The sequence below is a fragment of the Spea bombifrons genome, chromosome 10 (genome assembly GCF_027358695.1).
Source record: "Spea bombifrons isolate aSpeBom1 chromosome 10, aSpeBom1.2.pri, whole genome shotgun sequence".
NCBI classification, from domain to species: domain Eukaryota; kingdom Metazoa; phylum Chordata; class Amphibia; order Anura; family Pelobatidae; genus Spea; species Spea bombifrons.
In genome coordinates, this window is record NC_071096.1 from 39,593,016 (window position 1) to 39,616,795 (window position 23,780).

Sequence of the window (23,780 nt, forward strand, 5' to 3'; positions counted from 1 at the left end):
CTGTAACTGAAAATATGCTGATTTACAAATTATGGCTAATGCAAGATATGCTTGTTCCACCAGAAAGCTCACATAGAGGAGAAACCCTCAAAAAGTGAAGGTTAGTTTTTTTTTTTTTAAAAAGGAGAGCAAGATGGGTCAGACAAATTTAGGAGGGGGAGGCAGGAGCAGACGGCGACGCAGAGTCTCATTACTGAGAGACATGAGCAGATAGGGTTGCAAAAGAGAGTGCGGACAGCTTTTATATAGCAAGTAAGGGTAGTGTCTCAGGATGGGCTGAGGGGTCTGCTATTTGAAAATCATTTGTAATCCTAGATGTGTTTAGTTATTGTTTTCCTTGTTAGAAGCAGCTGTTGTACCATCCTCTCCACCCCCAAGTCCTTCTCCGACCCCGGTGATTGTGTCTGCGCCAGCCATCATTGAGGTTCATCCAGCGCCCACTTCAGAACCCCAGGCAATGGCTTCGGACAAAGGGTATGAGTCTAGTCCTAGCAGAGGTGTTTTCAGTGCTTGGCTTTCATACCCCAGGTTCTGGAGGTCTGAACCGTGAATAAGGATGTTGTTATATGTGCTACATGGTGTGTGTGTGCGTGTGTTAGGGTTCGGACCATGCGTGGTGCAGCATTGCACCCATCCCACTGAGGACACCCTGAGGAGGTCAGTTATCATGTAAAATAATGTTGTGTCGGTGTCTCTCCAGGTCCGGAGCAGGGGTTCTGAACTGGCTCATGCAGGGCATTGGGAAGGTGGTACCTCTACCAGACGTCCCCGTTTCACCTGCTAAACCGGTGGAGGTAAGTCTGGGACTTAATCTCCGATGAGTTACATGCAGTGTGGTTCACGCAGTTTAAAGAGGTCCACAATGGTAAAGTAAAATGAATGAAGTTCCAATCCAGACCTACTAACTATTAATAAAATATAGATAATATTTACAGGCATAGATATTACCGGTTTACGGTATCCCTGGGATTTTACTGCTTGTGCCTTCTCTGGATTACATGCGTTTCTAAGTCTCTGTATAGGAAGATGTCGTATAGGAACGTGTCTTTTAGCTGAAGCTCCTACCCAAACTGATAGGACGTGATATACACGCCTGATGTGATGTTCCTTTACTAGGATGAAGAGCCCAAGGTGGAGGAGCATCCTGCAGTGTGTAAGTGCCTCTGAGGCCATACAAACATGAGCCCGTAAAAAAACCCGGGGAATAGCAACTAGTCATGGCTAATACAATCAATGACGGAGTCCTGTCTCTTTACAGTGACCCGGAAAGACTCCAAGGGGAGGTAAGTTACTGTATGTCTCGGTCCGAATGAGTGAGAGTGAAAACGTCTGTGCATCCGATGCATCGGGGCCAGGCCGTGTGTATAAAGCATAGCACTGCTTTTCAGTGGATGTCCTTACTCAAGAGCGATCTCTGGGTTCCATTTGCCTCTGACTTAATCAGTGAGATGACATTTCTGATCCCTGTAACTCTAATAAGCTCCTGCGCGCAAAGTCCTCCTCAACTGTTGCTTCTGTAATTAAAATGATTATGTTATATACCACTGTCTACGCATTGCACAGCACTACGGAATATGATGGCGCTATATAAAACAAATAATACTAATAAACCCCTCTATCCTCCCATGTGTCTCTCTCAATAGAAAAGGCTGAGTCTAGTGCATGCTTTTGGTAGAAATCATTGTCACAAACAGAGAGCACATTTGAAGCGATACCCCTGTGTTATATGACCTTTACAAATGGAAATATGTTTGAAGCGCTCGCAGCCAGGTTTCTATCCATGTTTGTGGCAAACGCCTGTCTTTCGTTAAGCAGGTAAGAGTGACCTTTAATGTTTTCTCCTATTCCTGCAATGCAGCAGCGCTGACGCTGGGTATGTGCTTTTCTGTGTGTCCGGTAGAGTAGGCGTTGTGCGCTAGTCCTGACGTTCCTGGGCTTCTGGTTCCCACCCTGGGGCAGGTGTACGTACCCCGAACCAACAGACATGGGTTAGGATGACGTGTGTAATAGAAACCTCCCTTCACGCTGATCCTGCGCTTTTCCCATATCTCCAGCGGCTTTAAAAGCCTCATATCAGCGGTTCTGGGCCCCGGAGATGTGTGTCTCTCAGTATGCTGGCTGTGTGATGGTGGAACGGGCAGGGTTGTGATACATATTCTGTTATTGCTGCAGGGTGCTTCGCTGGATCTCTCAAGGTTTGGAGAAAGTCATCCCTCAACCAGTAACTGCAGCAAAGCAGGTAGGTACACGGCCAATAAATCAGCACAGTGGGACTGAAGACACAGAGATGTGCGGGAGCTATTCTGCCTTCTCTGTCTGTTATCAAGGAAGGGGCATTAAATACCAGTATCATCCCAAATGATCCCAGTCCCAGGTGTGTGGTACTAGCCGGAATTATCCCAGAAACGGGTCAGATGGCTGCGGCTGCAGAACATTACCACTATATGAAACCATCATACCTCACTCATCACAGTATTGATATATATATTTATATATATATACACACTATATTTCATTTAAGCCTCTAGCTTTACAATATGGTCCCTTCATCACTGGTTAGTGCACGTGATGACTGCGTGCGCTTTCTTTTCCAGGAATCCCAGCCCATCACTCTCGGCCAAGTGGAGGAAAGTAAGTGGCATGTGCTGGTGTGCAATGTGTGCTGTGCGCCTGTGTTGGGGGTAATTGGGGGGAGACTGTAAACAGTTTGGTTATGTATGCATTGGGATTTTAGTGACACTTTTTGTTTGAAACAAAAGGCTTAGAGGTAGATTTATGTTGCTTGCGTTCCGCGTCCACATGAAAGAAATGTTGGTTTGGCTTCAGTTTTAAATAATTGTTTACTGGGGTGTCTGCTGTGCTGCACATCACATACTTTGTTTTAAAGATGTTATTTTACTTGACACTTGGAGCAAGGCTATTAATCACCCAGAATATTCTGGATTAACCTCTGCCCTGTATGCGGGGAGTCTGTTCCGAGTATTATGGAGAAACACACGCACTTATTTACGCTGTGCAATTCATAAAACCGAGTGTAAGGAACTCACCCCATGTGTTATGAATAAACAGGAGATAGGAAATACTACATGATGATTTTACCAAACCCACGAGGCTAAGGCCTCCCTGTAACATGTATAATGCAGGCTTGGATCCAGAGAGGGGGCCGATGGAGCCTTGGGCTTGGTCTGGTGCTGCGGAATTGCAGGACAGTAATCTTAGCACCAGGCCAGGACGGAGGGGGCTGAGTGCTCGCTTTATCCATTCATTGTTTTCCCTTCTCCTTTGTTTCAGAGGGAAGTGGGTTTTAAAAAAAATACCTGAAACAAATGGAAAAAGAAGACACTGGAGTCCCCTCCTCCAGCCCTACAGACTGCCGGCACGTAACGAGGACACCCCCGTAGCCTTCCCTTCCGGCCGGAGATAGGTCTGTGGGCTGGGAGAACTCATACTAATCTTCCCCAAGAAAACACTGGTGTCCGAGGTTAACCCAGCATCGCATCAGCCATGAGAGTACGAGTTAAAGCGTTTCCAGCGGGACTGGGGTCTGTCTGCCATAGGGCTCAAACCGTGTAAAAAGCACTTGGAAGTGGGATGGAAAGGATGCCGTCGCAGGTGTTAGGATAGCTACGTTTGTTAGTTAGAGCCACCTGTATCGTGTGCAATTCGTTTGTCTGCCAGGGCAATTGTTTCAGAAAAAATAAAGCCTAGAGCTGGATTGGTGGCAGCCTGTGGCAGAGCCAGCATTAGCTGATCAATGTGCTATCCGACGGTGTTCACCATTCCCCCCCCTTACAAACGCTGAACCAATCAACAACAACCAGCAACATTATAATCCTGCACATCCTAAGATACTTTTCCTGGTGATATGCACACCGGTGGGTTTTTATAACTATACGCTGCTTAGTTTATTCTGAAGACACGGACATGGCTGCCTGGGGACCCCCAGGTCCTCTCCCTAAAGCACTGCGCCACATTACTGTATATATATCAATGCATTGAAATACCTTTTCATTAGTCTCCCCCTTATACAGACACAAAGCTCTGGCTTTACCGTGGCAGTAATAGCCGAGACTCATTCTGTATCCAGTGCTCCCTAAGGCCAGCCGGCCAGCCGCATATCCCGTCTGAGCTCCATATACAGAGAGATCAGCCCAGTCTGCCCTTGGTGTAAGGGCCCTGCTGGCTGTGGCTATATATATATATATATATATATATATATGTGTGTGTATAATATAAAGCCCTCCTAACCTGTAGAGATAGGTACGGGCTCCTGCCCCTTCCGCCCAGGGTCTCCGGCGACCGCTGCCTGATCGCATGCCATCAGAATACTCCCTGTGTTCCCTGCTCACTTGTATGTGAAATGCAAATAAAGTGCGAGTTTCTCCTGTTGTCGGTGTCAGCGTGTCACGGCGTATAAGACTGTATGTTTGTGCCGGCTCATTGAATGCCCCTAACAGGGGGATTATCTGATCTCTTTATATACTTTTGACCTGTGCCACCTACTGACATGGAGAGAACACGTCTAACCGCCTGTGCACGCATTGGGATTTAAGTCCTATCCGTGGCCATTATTAATGCCGGCAGCTTTTTGAGCAGGCATTGGGTGCCACCTCTTTGAGGTCTCATCTCTCTGTCATGTTTGCTGATTAAGTTTGGGAAGCAGATATGTAACATACATGAACAGGAGCTCATGTTGCAGATAAATATAAGCTGACGGTGATCATGACAGAGGTGTGTATGTACAGCCTGTGTGCCATTATAAGAGTCTGAGTACAATGTTCCTTCACGCGACAAGGTGTGTTACCCACACGCCATGTGTGACGTCACAAGCTTACAATTGCACGATAACATGTATCTATGAGTGTATCAAAAGTGTAGTGTTATGGAGGCATCTGTATGTATGAACCCTGTTTGCCATCTCAGGCGTGTTCTAGTTGGCGTGTGGTACGGGCTATGTAACACTGAGGGCTCTTTTACTCACACCCGGGGCTGAGAGGCATGACATTCAGAGCGTTTATTGTTTCCCGTGTGAATTTGTGTGGTTCGTTCATGTGTGTACTGCAGTGTGTAGCTATTTGTAATGTGTTAGCGTGGAGGGTCTCTGTGTAATTGGGAGGCGAGGGTATTTTATAAACCAAGCACCCCTTGTCCCTGTGTAGTCTGTATCCAGCAACAAAGCCCAGAAGAAGAGGATCTCCTGGTGGAAGATCTGGAAGACGCAGACGGTTCTGTACCAACAGATGAGATCCCAGCGGATGCCATCACTACAGCGGCCCCGAGCGGCACAAATCAAGGTACCAAGAGATGCCACAAGCAGGTCTTTTTAGCGCTTGCCTAAAAGCTCTTGAACTTCTTACCCTGCATATAATCAGAGCACACGCGTGCAATCTGCTGGGCCCCATCTGTAGAATGTTCCTAGCCCAGCATGTATGTTCCAAATCGGCTTCAATGGCTTCCTTGTAGCAGAGGTAATACTCACGTTGGACAAGCATCTGTTCTTGTAATAAAGCCTTGGCTAGTGGGAGGAATGACATGAAATGTGGCAGTGTGAGTGTGTTCTGGAGAAGATGTGTACAGAAGAGCTAGATCACAGATCTCTAGATCACAGGTCACCAGATTCTATGAGCCAAGGTCCAACATTAAGATCTATTTACCACCATGTTTAAATCATATGTCACATGTTATACTTTGTCTGATCCGTGCATATTCCCAATGAAAACAACTTCTACATGGCTGTCCGGGGTACCCCTGCTGGCCCTTGTACTATAGTTTGAGAAGCACTTATAGAGTATATACACTGCACAGTGTATACCTGCATTAAAAGTGTGGGAGGTCTCTGTAGGCGACACATTCACTCCCGTCACTTATTCTTGGTGTGTCAGGTTCAGTGACTTGTCCCCGTTAGTCTGTGTTCCACACACACGTTCTGATGGCTGGCGCTGCGGGACATGATGGTGCGATATATAAAACATAAGTACGAGTAGGAAAGAGATCGGGCACTTGGCAGGGACAGGTAAGATTTTCGTAGAAAAGGCATTCTAGGAGAATTCTGTGGACCCTTGTGGTTTGTTTTTCGGCCATTTATCCCAAACAGACTCTGATCTATGAAATGTTTTGTGGAAAGAACTATTAAGGAACTGGGTAATTTCTTACAGCTTTTCTTCCTAAATAAGACTCGAGGTGCACGTCTGGAGCTAGTAACGTGGCAAGGTTCTCATCAGCGTGTCTTCCTTTATTACCCTGAGCATCCCGCGTAGTTCTGCACTAAGCCTTGCTTTTCTTGGTTGGGCTATATGTGTGGCTTGTGAGCAACATGGTAACTCCATGCCCTGCTCCTGCCTTTCAGGGAGAGGCACCACCGAGGCTCCAGAAGAGCTGGCCTACCGCATCGGCAAAAACACAAAAGGAGAGGCAGAGGGGACGAGGCAGCGGGACGAGACTCCTAGCGAAGAGAAGCAAATTCACCCGGGGATGTTCACTGAGACACGAGAAGAGGAGTGGAGGACCCAACGCAGTGAGAACGCAGAAAGAGTCCGTAAACTGAGCGAGTGTCAGGAGACAGAGGATCGAAGCGAGACGAGGCAGGCGGTGCCGACAGAAGAGGGGAACGATCAGCAAGCTGACAATACCGATGGGGAAAAGACACGGGCAGATACAGAAACTCAGCCTGAGCCAGACGAGGGCCGGAAAGATCAGGAGCAACGCCCAACCGAGGACAGAGTAACCCAAGCCAAGGCAGTTCTTCCACCCCAGACTCGGGTGGAAGGGAGTCAGCTTGGTGCATGTGAGCAGGAGTATTACCGAAAACATAACCGCGACTTTACTGAGAATAACAAGCAGGATACTGGGGTGCAAATGGTGGGGGTAAAATCTCCATGGGAGGAATCATTTATCCAACAGGGAATGGAGGTGGTAAAAAAACAGCTTGTAGGAGGCATACTCACTGAAACAGGAGGCAGAATAAACACCCGTAGTGGGCGGGAAATACAGACAGAGGAGGGCATAATCCCTTCAGAGGAAGTGATAAATACCCAGAGTTCAGGTGGTTTACAAACCCCAGAAACTGTAAATACCCCGGGTGTGGAGGACATACAGTCACTGCCTGGAGAATCAGTAAATACCCCGGGTGTGGAGGATATACAGTCACTGCCTGGAGAATCAGTAAATACCCCGGGTGTGGAGGATATACAGTCACTGCCTGGAGAATCAGTAAATACCCCGGGTGTGGAGGACATACAGTCACTGCCTGGAGAATCAGTAAATACCCCGGGTGTGGAGGACATACAGTCACTGCCTGGAGAATCAGTAAATACCCCGGGTGTGGAGGACATACAGTCACTGCCTGGAGAATCAGTAAATACCCCGGGTGTGGAGGACATACAGTCACTGCCTGGAGAATCAGTAAATACCCCGGGTGTGGAGGACATACAGTCACTGCCTGGAGAATCAGTAAATACCCCGGGTGTGGAGGATATACAGTCACTGCCTGGAGAATCAGTAAATACCCCGGGTGTGGAGGACATACAGTCACTGCCTGGAGAATCAGTAAATACCCCGGCTGTGGAGGACATACAGTCACTGCCTGGAGAATCAGTAAATACCCCGGCTGTGGAGGATATACAGTCACTGCCTGGAGAATCAGTAAATACCCCGGCTGTGGAGGACATACAGTCACTGCCTGGAGAATCAGTAAATACCCCGGGTGTGGAGGACATACAGTCACTGCCTGGAGAATCAGTAAATACCCCGGGTGTGGAGGACATACAGTCACTGCCTGGAGAATCAGTAAATACCCGGGCTGTGGAGGACATACAGTCACTGCCTGGAGAATCAGTAAATACCCCGGGTGTGGAGGATATACAGTCACTGCCTGGAGAATCAGTAAATACCCCGGGTGTGGAGGACATACAGTCACTGCCTGGAGAATCAGTAAATACCCCGGGTGTGGCGGACATACAGTCACTGCCTGGAGAATCAGTAAATACCCCGGCTGTGGAGGACATACAGTCACTGCCTGGAGAATCAGTAAATACCCCGGGTGTGGAGGACATACAGTCACTGCCTGGAGAATCAGTAAATACCCCGGGTGTGGAGGACATACAGTCACTGCCTGGAGAATCAGTAAATACCCCGGGTGTGGAGGACATACAGTCACTGCCTGGAGAATCAGTAAATACCCCGGCTGTGGAGGACATACAGTCACTGCCTGGAGAATCAGTAAATACCCCGGCTGTGGAGGACATACAGTCACTGCCTGGAGAATCAGTAAATACCCCGGCTGTGGCGGATATACAGTCACTGCCTGGAGTATCGGTAATTACCCCGGGTGTGGAGGATATACAGTCACATGAACATGTACACCCTGAAGAAGATATGCAAGCAGATCAGGACCATAAGGAAACACGATGCGATGAGATATGGGCTGTGGCAGACGAAGAGATGACACAAAGACAGTTGGATGCTGGCACGGACGCGGAGCAGGACAGACAGATTGAAACTGAAGAAAGACACACGCAGACCGACGGCACAGGGGCTCATACTCAAGAAGGGAGGCAAACCTCTTATGATGAAGATCAAACGGCAGCAACCGAGGAACGGCGGCCTGTGGACTCGCAAGCTGTGGGGCTCATGGGGAGCCAAGAAGAAGAGGGATGTGAAGATGAAGCTTTAGGACAAGGAGACAGGAGCCGTGAGGGAAGGCGAGCTTCACGTTCATGGAATTCAGCCACACCACGTAACATTTTACCTTCACAGGATGGTAACGTGTTTCTATCTCTACATAACACAGGACCTTTCACGTGTTTCTCTTACATCACGTGGCCAGACCTGTAGGGTTTCCATCATGTCACGTAAAGCAACTTGTAGCGTTTATTTAATCGCGAGCGGCCGGTAGCGTTCCTGTTATTTACTCGCGAGCGGCTGATAGCGTTCCTGTTATTTACTCGCGAGCCGCCGGTAGCGTTCCTGTTATTTACTCGCGAGCGGCTGATAGCGTTCCTGTTATTTACTCGCGAGCGACCGGTAGCGTTCCAGTTATTTACTCGCGAGCGGCCGGTAGCGTTCCAGTTATTTACTCGCGAGCGACCGGTAGCGTTCCTGTTATTTAATCGCGAGCAGCCGATAGCGTTCCTGTTATTTACTCGCGAGCGACCGGTAGCGTTCCAGTTATTTACTCGCGAGCGGCCGGTAGCGTTCCAGGTTTTTACTCACGAGCGACCGGTAGCGTTCCTGTTATTTAATCGCGAGCGGGCGATAGCGTTCCTGTTATGTAATCGCGAGCGGCCGGTAGCGTTCCTGTTATTTAATCGCGAGCGGCCGGTAGCGTTCCTGTTATTTAATCGCGAGCGGCCGGTAGCGTTCCTGTTATTTAATCGCGAGCGGCCGGTAGCGTTCCTGTTATTTACTCGCGAGCGACCGGTAGCGTTCCAGTTATTTACTCACGAGCGACCGGTAGCGTTCCTGTTATTTAATCGCGAGCGACCGGTAGCGTTCCTGTTATTTAATCGCGAGCGGCCGATAGCGTTCCTGTTATTTACTCGCGACCGACCGGTAGCGTTCCAGTTATTTACTCGCGAGCGACCGGTAGCGTTCCAGTTATTTAATCGCGAGCGGCCGGTAGCGTTCCTGTTATTTACTCGCGAGCGGCCGGTAGCGTTCCTGTTATTTAATCGCGAGCGACCGGTAGCGTTCCAGTTATTTACTCGCGAGCGACCGGTAGCGTTCCTGTTATTTAATCGCGAGCAGCCGATAGCGTTCCTGTTATTAACTCGCGAGCGACCGGTAGCGTTCCAGTTATTTACTCGCGAGCGGCCGGTAGCGTTCCAGTTATTTACTCACGAGCGACCGGTAGCGTTCCTGTTATTTAATCGCGAGCGGGCGATAGCGTTCCTGTTATGTAATCGCGAGCGGCCGGTAGCGTTCCTGTTATTTAATCGCGAGCGGCCGGTAGCGTTCCTGTTATTTAATCGCGAGCGGCCGGTAGCGTTCCTGTTATTTACTCGCGAGCGACCGGTAGCGTTCCAGTTATTTACTCACGAGCGACCGGTAGCGTTCCTGTTATTTAATCGCGAGCGACCGGTAGCGTTCCTGTTATTTAATCGCGAGCGGCCGATAGCGTTCCTGTTATTTACTCGCGACCGACCGGTAGCGTTCCAGTTATTTACTCGCGAGCGACCGGTAGCGTTCCAGTTATTTACTCGCGAGCGACCGATAGCGTTCCTGTTATTTACTCGCGAGCGGCCGGTAGCGTTCCTGTTATTTAATCGCGAGCGACCGGTAGCGTTCCAGTTATTTACTCGCGAGCGACCGGTAGCGTTCCTGTTATTTAATCGCGAGCGACCGGTAGCGTTCCTGTTATTTAATCGCGAGCGGCCGATAGCGTTCCTGTTATTTACTCGCGACCGACCGGTAGCGTTCCAGTTATTTACTCGCGAGCGACCGGTAGCGTTCCAGTTATTTACTCGCGAGCGGCCGGTAGCGTTCCTGTTATTTACTCGCGAGCGGCCGGTAGCGTTCCTGTTATTTAATCGCGAGCGACCGGTAGCGTTCCAGTTATTTACTCGCTAGCGGCCGGTAGCGTTCCTGTTATTTAATCGCGAGCGGCCGGTAGCGTTCCAGTTATTTAATCGCGAGCGGGCGATAGCGTTCCTGTTATTTAATCGCGAGCGGCCGGTAGCGTTCCTGTTATTTAATCGCGAGCGGCCTGTAGCGTTCCTGTTATTTAATCGCGAGCGGCCGGTAGCGTTCCTGTTATGTAATCGCGAGCAGCCGGTAGCGTTCCTGTTATTTAATCGCGAGCGGCCGGTAGCGTTCCTGTTATTTACTGGCGAGCGGCCGGTAGCGTTCCTGTTATTTAATCGCGAGCGGCCGGTAGCGTTCCAGTTATTTAATCGCGAGCGGCCGATAGCGTTCCTGTTATTTAATCGCGAGCGGCCGGTAGCGTTCCTGTTATTTACTCGCGAGCGACCGGTAGCGTTCCTGTTATTTAATCGCGAGCGACCGGTGGCGCCCCTGTTATTTACTCGCGAGCGACCGGTGGCGCCCCTGTTATTTACTCGCGAGCGACCGGTGGCGTCCCTGTTATTTAATCGCGAGCGACCGGTGGCGTCCCTGTTATTTAATCGCGACCGGTGGCGCCCCTGTTATTTACTCGCGAGTGGTCGGTAGCGTTCCTGTTATTTACTCGCGAGCGACCGGTAGTGTTCCTGTTATTTAATCGCGAGCGACCGGTGGTGCCCCTGTTATTTAATCGCGAGCGACCGGTGGCGCCCCTGTTATTTAATCGCGAGCGACCGGTAGCGTCCCTGTTATTTACTAGCATTATTATTATTTACTCGCAAGCGACCGGTCGCGCCCCTGTTATTTACTCGCGAGCGACCGGTGGCGTCCCTGTTATTTAATCGCGAGCGACCGGTAGCGTCCCTGTTATTTACTAGCATTATTATTATTTACTCGCAAGCGACCGGTGGCGCCCCTGTTATTTAATCGCGAGCGACCGGTGGCGTCCCTGTTATTTACTAGCATTATTATTATTTACTCGCAAGCGACCGGTGGCGCCCCTGTTATTTAATCGCGAGCGACCGGTAGCGTCCCTGTTATTTACTAGCATTATTATTATTTACTCGCGAGCGACCGGTGGCGCCCCTGTTATTTACTCGCGAGCGACCGGTGGCGTCCCTGGCTGATTGTGGCCTCTTTTCCGTCGGTTTTGACAGCGATGCAGGAGACTGCGGAGGACAGCCTGCTGACAGAGGATCTGGAGTCTCGTCTGAAAACAGAGGCTGGACAGCAAGAGACTGTGCATGAAGAAGACACGCATGAAGAGGACACGCGTGAAGCTCCATCCTGGCCCCCGAAAGAACGCGAGGAGGCGAGAGGGTAAGCTGCAGCTCTTGGTGTGTAATGTTCTTTGCTGGTTGTAGTTAACCCCTTCAGTCCCTTTAGGACATACCTGTGCATCCTTAAAATCTGTGACGAGAAGCCCGTTAGTACGTACAGATACGTCCTGACTTCTCGCTGCCGCCACACGGGGGTCAGTCTATATGCGGCCTGGACTCTTCCCATAATTATTATGTTTTATGTATTTCTCTGATCAGAGTGATGTATAATTTGTGCGCGGCCATCGAACGTGGGAAAGGGAACTCATGGTAAACATGGGGGTTACGTGCTCGTTATTTACATAGAGAATTGCCTTTTGTGCAGTAATTCCATCATTTGCTCTTCATACCGAAACCCACCTGTTATTTAAGTGCAGACCAAAGTTGAGTTATCCCTATACCCCTGTTGTCCAGGGGGCCAGATAGGGCCCCAGATGTCTTCTTGCTCACATTTACTGAATGGACATGGCTGATTTGTGGGGTGCAGATGTCATAATGACCTTTTTACTGGGACTTTGTTTCCGCAGGGCAGAAAAGGACCCCATGGAGTCTGAGAATGAGTAAGTCGGCACGTATGGCTCTGATCTGGCCCCCTGACATAGATTATTTGCTGGATAATAATGCTTCTATTCAGCCCTAATTTATATAGGGGATTAGCCAGGGATCAGTGCTCTGCTTCCCGTGTGAGCCGCGTGTTTCCCCTGGGAAGTCCCAGGACTGAGTGGAGCCCGGAGTGTGAGACGGGTATGTGAGTGGAAGCGTGTGTCTGATGTGTGACGCTGGCCTTTAAACCCGTGAGGACCGCTTACGTTCGCATGGATGTGATGTGCCACGTGCACTCTGACGTGTCTCTCTCTTAGGCGTCTGTCCTGGATCATGGAAGAAGAAGAAGATGAAGATGAGTCTGAGTAGGTATCACACTTCGGTAATGGAGACTCATTGCCTGTCCGCGTTAATTACAGAAGCATTGTGCGCTCCCAGACGCACATAATGCCGTGATTCCATCAAGCTACCCGGGACGGGCTAATGTGTTTAACATACCGTCTGTTTCCTCAGGCTCCTGATGTCCTGTTATCACAGTGAAAGTGAGGAGGAGACCAAGGTGTCGCAGTAAGTGCCTCCTTTTGGGTCACGAGGCTTTACTCTCTGAATGGAAAAGGCTGACGTTTAGATCCCTAGAAACGCACGGCTGTCTCTTAGCAACTCCTCATGCCCTGACTACGGATGGGCTTCTCCTGGCAACAGTGGGTCCCTGGGCTCAGCCGGAAAGGAGCTGCTCGCCATCCGATCATTGCACCCGCTCAAGCTGATTAGCGAGACATAGGATTTAAACACTAATCTTCCCCGTATGCAAACCCTTTTTAGAGATCATCTCCAGCGGGGTGCTTTGGGGGGTCTCGTCCTCTCAGCTTTTCTTACTTTAGATCTGGTTGTGTGTCGTAGGTGTCTTTATTAGTTGCGGTTCGATACAGGAGTTTCCCATCCATACGGGTTACTGAGGGTTTTTATTTAATAAAACCTCGTAGCGATGGGGACGGAGCACCTCCTCTTCATGCGCTGATGTCTGTCGTGTGACATTTCTTCTCTCCGCTCCTCAGACAGGTGATTTTGGAGGGTCCCTCTGAATACCTGGACGCGTCCGTTCGTCCCCCGGTTCACGCTGAAGAGACTGCACACTACATGCAGGTACTGTACACCCATTCATGTCGGATGCGGCGTGTTACTTATCCGGGGGGGCAGTGCACGGAGACCCCCTCGGCGCAATAAAAAATGTGTATTTCCAATAGTTTTTGCGGGACGTAGGGAGGCTGTGCTAACCTGTGCTGTTAGAAATGATTGAATGATTCTATATATATATATATATATATATATGTGTAAATATACATACATTCATACACAGTTTCTATAGTAACTTCTTTCAGTTCCTGCCACTTTCTTACCCTTGCAGTGGGTGTCTGGGGATGGGCACACTGCCGGAAGCATGCCTGTCTTACACCCTGGTTTCTGGTTGCGTGCCTGTCTTACACCCTGGTTTCTGGTTGCGTGGCTGTCTTACACCCTGGTTTCTGGTTGCGTGGCTGTCTTACACCCCGATTTCTGGTTGCGTGCCTGTCTTACACCCCGATTTCTGGTTGCGTGCCTGTCTTACACCCTGGTTTCTGGTTGCGTGCCTGTCTTACACCCCGATTTCTGGTTGCGTGCCTGTCTTACACCCCGGTTTCTGGTTGCGTGCCTGTCTTACACCCCGATTTCTGGTTGCGTGCCTGTCTTACACCCCGATTTCTGGTTGCGTGCCTGTCTTACACCCCGGTTTCTGGTTGCGTGGCTGTCTTACACCCCGATTTCTGGTTGCGTGCCTGTCTTACACCCCGGTTTCTGGTGGAGGGTGACAGTTAGGATGCTGGAGACGTGAGCACTCAGTGTCGCTAGAGGTTCTCGCAGGCATTAGGGGATTCTGCAGGGGTAGTTGGGAAGAGATGATAGGGAAACGATTGCCCCAGAGCCCACGTGGGTCACATGCCTTGGGGTGTCGGTGTGCCACCTGCTGCTGATAGATTATCTGGTCGCGCAGCTTTCTGAAGGTTTTGGATGACGTGGTCTGCACGCTCCTCACTGAATCGGTGAAACGGCTTGAAGGAGGGGGCCGAATCACGGTCTAAAGTGTTAAGCGGGGGCTTTCGCTCTCCTTCCCGACATGCACCTCTCTGTTTTCCAGGCTTTGGAACGCGCGGCGGGCATCTTTTCAGCTGAGGAAGCAGGTAACTGTCTGTGGTAGCGGCGTCTGTTAAATCTGTGGCGTATTGTAGCTGACAGCATTACGCGTGGTCACTGGAAATGGCTGATGAGATAATACTGTGCGTAGCGGATGGTTGCTTCTCGCAGAAGTGTCTTCCCTCCGTTAATAATGTATATGATTTCTGCTTGAGCGCATGTAATGTGCGTGAAGCCTCCCGCGTGATTTCCGCCTCCTGTGTTCCCAGGTCCGATGCTCGGCTCGCTTTGTTCCCTGCGATTTCTGGCACCATGTCCCGTCACAGCGCAGACGTAGAGCTGTCCCGGCTGGTCTCTGAGGATGCCCGGTCCCCGGCTGCTTTACCTGAAACCATTAATCACCTCCCCAATGTGCCCATCTACCAAGCTTCCTCTCCTCGTTCCCCGAGCTGTATACAAGGGCTAGTGAACCCCAGCTTCCTCGGAGATAGCGGCTCCCCAAGCCACGCTTTAGGTAGACTGAGCCCGGTGCTTTTTGCTTCATTACTGTGCCTGCGCAGATTCTCCTTGTTTAAAGAAACCACGTATTGTCTATTTCTGAACGTGTGCTTTTCACCTGTATCCGGCAAAGCTTTGTTACATGTAAGGTTCCCCCGCATGTCTGCCCTCCTAGATCGCGTGTCCTTTGGTCACCCGGCTGTCAGCATCGAGGATGTGGATTCAGGAAGCATCACGACGGCCCTCACATATGAAATCCCCGTGAAGCCACCAGCGTCCCCGTACAGGACTCTTGCTGTACCTGGCACATCGATGCCAGCAAAGAGGTAATGCCAGGCTGGAGCCGGCACCTTCCTGTTCATTTATTGATTGTGTGGCATTTATGCCCCTGGAGCATGTGGGGGTAACACTGCGACACTGCGTGTGCTTCCCGGGGGGAGTCATTGCCCAGCGCAGGTGCTTGAAGGGGCCGTGCCCTGGGGATGGGGCACCCTGTTATTGTCTTATCCATGTTTTGCCACTGGGGCTAAAGTCAGGATTGGGATTTTTGGGGTGTTTTTGCTGGTTCCAGGGAGGATAAGAAGAAACTGTTCCTTGGCTTGATTTGGGCTGAATGATTGCCCTGCTTGGCTCAATCGGAGTTTCAAAGCCGAGTCAGGCAAAGGTGGTAGAATGGGAGAGTACATAAAAGCGAATTCCCTGCCGAGTTCTTGACAAGGGCCGCTGAATGCTCAGCTCACATTGTTAACGAGCATCCCCGGTATAGACGAGACAATGATCCTGGTGAACGTGACGCTTGTTCCACTCGCCGCTTGGTATTCTGACCCGTGTCCCTTATTTGTAGTAGGAAGAGGACGGTGTCCCAAGCAGACGGGGAAGATGCGCCTGATGCCGAGGATGAAGAGTAAGACGGCTGGGATGTGTAATGTATCAGGTTTACCGGGCGGCCCCAAAAGCTGCACTCTGCGGGTGCGATTGCCTTATTAGCGCTCACTAAGTGGGGCACTTTCTGAACATGGTAATCAGATTTACCCCGCGTCCCGCCTGTCACAGGGAGTATTACATCTTGTGAACATGTTTGTGCTGTACTCGGGGGTATCGGTGTATACTGTATCAGATTTACCCCGCGTCCCGCCTGTCACAGGGAGTATTACATCTTGTGAACATGTTTGTGCTGTACTCGGGGGTATCGGTGTATACTGTATCAGATTTACCCCGCGTCCCGCCTGTCACAGGGAGTATTACATCTTGTGAACATGTTTGTGCTGTACTCGGGGGTATCGGTGTATACTGTATCAGATTTACCCCGCGCCCCGCCTGTCACAGGGAGTATTACATCTTGTGAACATGTTTGTGCTGTACTCGGGGTATCGGTGTATACTGTATCAGATTTACCCCGCGTCCCGCCTGTCACAGGGAGTATTACATCTTGTGAACATGTTTGTGCTGTACTCGGGGGTATCGGTGTATACTGTATCAGATTTACCCCGCGTCCCGCCTGTCACAGGGAGTATTACATCTTGTGAACATGTTTGTGCTGTACTCGGGGGTATCGGTGTATACTGTATCAGATTTACCCCGCGTCCCGCCTGTCACAGGGAGTATTACATCTTGTGAACATGTTTGTGCTGTACTCGGGGGTATCGGTGTATACTGTATCAGATTTACCCCGCGCCCCGCCTGTCACAGGGAGTATTACATCTTGTGAACATGTTTGTGCTGTACTCGGGGGTATCGGTGTATACTGTATCAGATTTACCCCGCGTCCCGCCTGTCACAGGGAGTATTACATCTTGTGAACATGTTTGTGCTGTACTCGGGGGTATCGGTGTATACTGTATCAGATTTACCCCGCGTCCCGCCTGTCACAGGGAGTATTACATCTTGTGAACATGTTTGTGCTGTACTCGGGGGTATCGGTGTATACTGTATCAGATTTACCCCGCGTCCCGCCTGTCACAGGGAGTATTACATCTTGTGAACATGTTTGTGCTGTACTCGGGGGTATCGGTGTATACTGTATCAGATTTACCCCGCGTCCCGCCTGTCACAGGGAGTATTACATCTTGTGAACATGTTTGTGCTGTACTCGGGGGTATCGGTGTATACTGTATCAGATTTACCCCGCGTCCCGCCTGTCACAGGGAGTATTACATCTTGTGAACATGTTTGTGCTGTACTCGGGGGTATCGGTGTATACTGTATCAGATTTACCCCGCGCCCCGCCTGTCACAGGGAGTATTACATCTTGTGAACATGTTTGTGCTGTACTCGGGGGTATCGGTGTATACTGTATCAGATTTACCCCGCGTCCCGCCTGTCACAGGGAGTATTACATCTTGTGAACATGTTTGTGCTGTACTCGGGGGTATCGGTGTATACTGTATCAGATTTACCCCGCGCCCCGCCTGTCACAGGGAGTATTACATCTTGTGAACATGTTTGTGCTGTACTCGGGGGTATCGGTGTATACTGTATCAGATTTACCCCGCGTCCCGCCTGTCACAGGGAGTATTACATCTTGTGAACATGTTTGTGCTGTACTCGGGGGTATCGGTGTATACTGTATCAGATTTACCCCGCGTCCCGCCTGTCACAGGGAGTATTACATCTTGTGAACATGTTTGTGCTGTACTCGGGGGTATCGGTGTATACTGTATCAGATTTACCCCGCGTCCCGCCTGTCACAGGGAGTATTACATCTTGTGAACATGTTTGTGCTGTACTCGGGGGTATCGGTGTATACTGTATCAGATTTACCCCGCGTCCCGCCTGTCACAGGGAGTATTACATCTTGTGAACATGTTTGTGCTGTACTCGGGGGTATCGGTGTATACTGTATCAGATTTACCCCGCGCCCCGCCTGTCACAGGGAGTATTACATCTTGTGAACATGTTTGTGCTGTACTCGGGGGTATCGGTGTATACTGTATCAGATTTACCCCGCGTCCCGCCTGTCACAGGGAGTATTACATCTTGTGAACATGTTTGTGCTGTACTCGGGGGTATCGGTGTATATTGTATCAGATTTACCCCGCGCCCCGCCTGTCACAGGGAGTATTACATCTTGTGAACATGTTTGTGCTGTACTCGGGGGTATCGGTGTATACTGTATCAGATTTACCCCGCGCCCCGCCTGTCACAGGGAGTATTACTTCTGTTAGCATCTTGTTATGTCTCTAATTCCTGTCTTTTCTGTGATCTCAGGCCAATGGAGAGGTCGGCATCTTCTATCAGTCAAAGCAGCGCCATCATTACAGAGCGTCTGCAGGAGCTGGTCAGACTCTTCAAGGACCGCACGGAGCGCGTGAAGGAGAGGCTCATAGACCCTGAGCTGTCCTCAGAAGAGGAGAGCCCCGCCGCGTGTGAGTAACAGCGTCACCACGTTGCATGGCAATCAGCTTTTCTCTTATGCCAGGTACTCTGCGCTGGGATGTCAGTAAGTGGCTCATTCGGGGTGAGAGTGATTAGACATACTGCTTCGGAGACAGAGACACGCTATGTTACGGATGTCACGGCCGCGCTCCGTGCTATGCATCTGTTCTGATCAGTCACACGTGCTGAACATATACTTCTGTTTAACATGGTATATGGTGACTTGTCTTCCTTAAAGCTGCTTGTGTCAATCCTAGTAGGTAGTGTTTATAGTACGCCGTGGCATGGGTGTTGCATGCATTGTTTGGGGTGATTTACCATCCTCTTGTTTAATCGTTTGTTTGGCTGTTGTGCTGCATTACCAGCATTAGCCAGTGTAATGATTTTGTGTGATTTTACCCATTCTTTGGCATTTTATGTACTGATAGTTTACTTCTCCTCTAGCCCCCTCTAAAAAGCCTGCGGCGGCAGCTCCACCGCCGCCACCTCCCCCCGCAGAGGAGAAAAAGAGAGAAGGGGAGCCCCCCGCTGGGGAGGAACATTACTGCGATATGCTGTGCTGCAAATTTAAAACCCGGCCGTGGCGACACCGCCTCAAGAAATACGAGTTCCCATCCAGCATCGATCCTCTGACCAGTAAGGAGCAAACAACGGGGTCCATGGGATTGGCACACATTACCGAGCAGCTAGCCACAAGGATCCAGCATGTCTCCCTCTCTCCTAATGCAGATCTCATGTATGTGCTGTGGCTGTTTTTCGTGGTGATGGCCTGGAACTGGAACTGCTGGCTCATCCCTGTTCGCTGGGCATTCCCCTATCAGACTCCCAGTAACATCCATTACTGGCTGCTAATGGATTACCTGTGTGACCTCATATATCTGCTGGACATAGTTGTCTTCCAAGTGCGACTGCAGTTTGTGCGTGGAGGCGACATCATTGTGAGTTACAATGAGTGGCGTTTTAGCCGTCAGACAGGAAGCCGCCCGTAAAATAACTCACATGCAGGTTAATTGTGAATTGCACGTGACATATCCCAGGTGTTTGTACCCGACACACCTCTGTCCCAACGTGTCTGTAGCAAGAATGGAACACTTGTCAATTATTTGTGGGACAGTTGAGAAGGCCGTAAGCCTCCAGGACGTCTGGCCACGTAGCTGCTCGGAGGTTAAATGGCTTCAAAACAAATCCTCACGCGGTCTAACTGTCTGTGTCTTCCTCTCCAGACCAGCAAGAAAGACATGCGGGAAAACTACATCAAGTCCGAACGATTTAAGGTACTCCACACATCGATCATTTGCAGCACAGCTATTCTCCATTCCAGGATTTCAGGGGGTTCTTGTTTGATGTACAGGCAGCATGGCACTCTTACTGGCGTGGATGACATTGCACCTGACATGTCGGCTCCCTCGGGTCCGGTGTAGAGGAGAGCTTGGCTCCCTCGGGTCCGGTGTAGAGGAGAGCTTGGCTCCCTTGGGTCCGGTGTAGAGGAGAGCTTGGCTCCCTCGGGTCCGGTGTATAAGGAGAGCTTGGCTCCCTCGGGTCCGGTGTAGAGGAGAGCTTGGCTCCCTCGGGTCCGGTGTAGAGGAGAGCTTGGCTCCCTCGGGTCCGGTGTAGAGGAGAGCTTGGCTCCCTCGGGTCCGGTGTAGAGGAGAGCTTGGCTCCCTCGGGGCCGGTGTAGAGGAGAGCTTGGCTCCCTCGGGTCCGGTGTAGAGGAGAGCTTGGCTCCCTCGGGTCCGGTGTAGAGGAGAGCTTGGCTCCCTCGGGTCCGGTGTAGAGGAGAGCTTGGCTCCCTCGGGTCCGGTGTAGAGGAGAGCTTGGCTCCCTCGGGTCCGGTGTAGAGGAGAGCTTGGCTCCCTCGGGGCCGGTGTAGAGGAGAGCTTGGCTCCCTCGGGTCCGGTGTAGAGGAGAGCTTGGCTCCCTCGGGTCCGGTGTAGAGGAGAGCTTGGCCCTGGTGGGGAGACACTGCTGCTTTCCCTGTAACGCGCTTTCTCTTTCTGTTTAGATGGATGTCATCTCTCTCCTCCCGCTGGATCTTCTGTACTTTAAGTTTGGTGTCAGATCCATTCTCCGGTTACCTCGCATTTTGAAGGTTGGTTCTCTCCGTTGTGTGATTGCAGAGGCTGGAGGCTGCTGTGGGTCCGGTGTTAGCAATGTGTAATAGAGACCCTAGTGCTGCTGTTATTTCCATGGACCCTCCGGGCTTCTCCGTGGCCCCTGTGTCCTCCGTGACGGATACGGTCCAGCTAGATGAAATGGGCTCATTCGGTGTTACCAGGCCTGGATATAGGGAAGGGAGAGAGACTTTATTAATGCCTGGTCCCTCTCTCTGCAGTACATGGCATTCTTTGAATTTAACAACCGTCTGGAGGCGATTCTGAGCAAGGCGTACATCTACAGGTCAGTGAGCTGTCAGGATATTGCTGAAGGGGTGGGCAGTTCCCGGATTCTGCCCCTGCGGAATGGAGCTGGGGGGTGTTTATATCCTTGTAGCCGTTCAGTGACGCTTTCCTTAATGCAGGGTGATCCGGACGACGGCGTACCTTCTGTACTGTCTTCACATGAACGCTTGCCTCTATTACTGGGCGTCTGACTTTGAAGGCTTGAGATCCACCAAGTGGGTGTATGATGGAGAGGGAAATAGGTAAGTGGCCCCCAAACCGCGGGAGCTGACATTTTCTCGGATGGCTGAATTTGTTCAGTACTGTAGACGGCGTGCTGTGTGCGTTCTGTGTGCTTTCCCCAGAAGAGTATAAGTGGGGTACTTGGGGTAACACATGGTAAGTGTGACAGAAAGAACATAAGAACCCTGGGTAGAAAGAGCAGCAGATCAGAGGTAGGGAATGTGGAGGCAAGCGATCGCTCGGCGCCTCTTCGAGCTGCCCCTGCTGTATGCCGTGTTATCACCTTTCGCCTGTGTTCCTCACGCAGTTATATCCGCTGCTATTACTGGGCTGTAAAGACATTGATTACGATTGGAGGCCTCCCTGATCCGACGACGCTCTTTGAGTTATGGTTCCAGCTCCTCAATTACTTCATGGGTGTGTTTGCCTTCTCTGTCATGATTGGTCAGGTGAGTTAAAGGGCCTGGAACGGGGCACATCCTGGGCACGGCACGCTTCCCTGTGGGGTCTCTTGCCGCTGCGTTGAGGGGCACAGTAGAAATGGCCAGTTTCCAGTCACAAGGGGTCCTCTCTCTGTGTTTTAGATGAGAGACGTAGTTGGTGCAGCCACTGCCGGACAGACTTACTATCGCAGCTCTATGGACAGCACCATCAAGTACATGAACTGCTACAAGATCCCTCGCAGTGTACAGAATCGTGTCAAGATGTGGTATGAGTACACGTGGCAGTCGCAGGGAATGCTGGGTAAGTGCACTTAGAGCTTCTTGCGTTCGTGGCCCAGCGCCGTTACTGAGCACTTTGCTGCCCTTCCTTGCAGATGAGTCTGAGCTTATGGTGCAGCTCCCAGATAAGATGAGGCTGGATCTCGCTATAGATGTGAATTACAACATTGTCAGCAAAGTGGCCCTTTTCCAGGTAAAAGCTGCTGTGTGACGTCCGCGACACTTACTGCGTTTGCCACTAGGCGGCGCCATCGCCTCATTTGCGCAATTCTAACATAGTTTGTGACAGCAGAAAAGAGACAATTGCCGCCTGTTCTGATATCATAGAAAGATTCTTTTCACTTGATGAATTCCTGTACCGCTTCCACTGGAAAGCTTCCTTGTAGCCACTACCCTTTCTTTAAAGTAATAATTCCGATCTCCGCAGGCATTCTGTGCTTTTATCATTAACAAAGTTACACAGGCTTCATTTGGCTGGCTTTCCAGACCTGTGAGCCGGTAGATGAGACACCCCGGCTACAAACCGTCAAAAAAGAGACATCCTGATCCCCTTTATGTTCTGTGTAATGACTTTGCATGTGTGGTAAATATCTAGAACGCCTGCATGTATAAAAATCATTACGGGCACGAGTGTTATTTTACCTGCATTGTGGTCAGATCCCATTAATGTGATTTCATTTGTTTCTCCCCTGTTCAGGGCTGTGATCGGCAGATGATTTACGACATGCTCAAGCGACTGCGCTCGGTTGTGTATCTGCCTGGAGACTATGTGTGTAAGAAGGTAATAAGATGTTTGCCTGGATACCCTTATCGCGTATGGTTAGCCGCGTATCTGCCGCACGTCTGGTTGCCTGAGCTCTTTATAGAGATGCTCAGATACAGACTCTGAGCCTGCCGGCTTCTTAGTTACGTTATAAATCTGTGCGCTGGTGTTTTATTAATAATAAGACTCTGTCATGGGAACCCTGGCATTGGAGGTGTATAACCGGGCGACATCTGGAACCAGACTAAATAATCTGCTTTACAGGGGGAGATCGGCCGTGAGATGTATATCATTAAAGCCGGCGAGGTGCAGGTGCTTGGAGGCCCAGACGGACAGACTGTCCTCGTGTGTCTCAAAGCTGGCTCTGTGTTTGGAGAAATCAGGTGAGTTTTGGGTGATGTCTGTGAAACTCAGCTACATGTAAGAAATGGATCCTAAGCAAGGTGACATTATTAGGGTACATATGTCCTTAACGTACTCCTCGGCGTGGTTCTTACTTATGACCATGAATATCTTCAATGACAATTAACCAATAAACAGACTGAAACGGGAGATAAAGTCCCTTTTATTAATAACAACATAGTAGAAGAAACTGGCTTATGGAGTCCCCCCAACTAATGCGGCATTCCCTGTCCCGAGGACAGCTGGTAAGACACCGCGCACTCAGCGTAAGTCAGCGACCAGATCATCCTGCGTCATCTCTGGCCATCCATCCCTCCCCAAAATAGTGAGCCATTATCACAATGGCCCTCCCCATTCGCACCCTGGGGTGCCTCTGTCCTGTAAACAAGCCTGACCACAAAGTCCATTGGCGGGTACCGTCACCGGAGGGGTATGCCTTCACCCGGCCATATGCCTTTACCAGGCCCAACCACAAAGTCGGTCCTTTCCATTGGCCGGTACCGTCACCGGAGGGGTATGCCTTCACCCGGCCATATGCCTTTACCAGGCCCAACCACAAAGTCGGTCCTTTCCATTGGCCGGTACCGTCACCGGAGGGGTATGCCTTCACCCGGCCATATGCCTTTACCAGGCCCAACCACAAAGTCGGTCCTTTCCATTGGCCGGTACCGTCAGCGGAGGGGTATGCCTTCACCCGGCCGTATGCCTTTACCAGGCCCAACCACAAAGTCGGTCCTTTCCATTGGCCGGTACCGTCACCGGAGGGGTATGCCTTCACCCGGCCATATGCCTTTACCAGGCCCAACCACAA

General features: G+C 50.5%; 1 protein-coding gene across 1 annotated transcript in view; it reads left to right on the forward strand.

Annotated features, from left to right (window-relative positions):
• The window catches only part of CNGB1 (cyclic nucleotide gated channel subunit beta 1), a 34,075-nt gene that overhangs the window by 7,876 nt on the left and 2,419 nt on the right, over positions 1-23,780 (forward strand). Inside the window, exons 9-38 of the mRNA XM_053449823.1 lie at positions 64-100; positions 345-474; positions 701-794; positions 1,117-1,153; positions 1,259-1,283; positions 1,859-1,873; positions 2,173-2,239; positions 2,595-2,631; positions 5,160-5,294; positions 11,715-11,877; positions 12,096-12,146; positions 12,404-12,436; positions 12,737-12,778; positions 12,933-12,986; positions 13,475-13,562; positions 14,593-14,635; positions 15,262-15,412; positions 15,931-15,990; positions 18,294-18,451; positions 18,906-19,097; positions 19,191-19,399; positions 19,685-19,735; positions 20,464-20,550; positions 20,794-20,858; positions 20,980-21,102; positions 21,390-21,531; positions 21,667-21,826; positions 21,900-21,997; positions 22,502-22,585; positions 22,832-22,950. Of these exons, the coding sequence (XP_053305798.1) occupies positions 64-100; positions 345-474; positions 701-794; positions 1,117-1,153; positions 1,259-1,283; positions 1,859-1,873; positions 2,173-2,239; positions 2,595-2,631; positions 5,160-5,294; positions 11,715-11,877; positions 12,096-12,146; positions 12,404-12,436; positions 12,737-12,778; positions 12,933-12,986; positions 13,475-13,562; positions 14,593-14,635; positions 15,262-15,412; positions 15,931-15,990; positions 18,294-18,451; positions 18,906-19,097; positions 19,191-19,399; positions 19,685-19,735; positions 20,464-20,550; positions 20,794-20,858; positions 20,980-21,102; positions 21,390-21,531; positions 21,667-21,826; positions 21,900-21,997; positions 22,502-22,585; positions 22,832-22,950 (2,750 nt within the window). The remainder of the gene's footprint in view (positions 1-63; positions 101-344; positions 475-700; positions 795-1,116; positions 1,154-1,258; positions 1,284-1,858; positions 1,874-2,172; positions 2,240-2,594; positions 2,632-5,159; positions 5,295-11,714; positions 11,878-12,095; positions 12,147-12,403; positions 12,437-12,736; positions 12,779-12,932; positions 12,987-13,474; positions 13,563-14,592; positions 14,636-15,261; positions 15,413-15,930; positions 15,991-18,293; positions 18,452-18,905; positions 19,098-19,190; positions 19,400-19,684; positions 19,736-20,463; positions 20,551-20,793; positions 20,859-20,979; positions 21,103-21,389; positions 21,532-21,666; positions 21,827-21,899; positions 21,998-22,501; positions 22,586-22,831; positions 22,951-23,780) is intronic.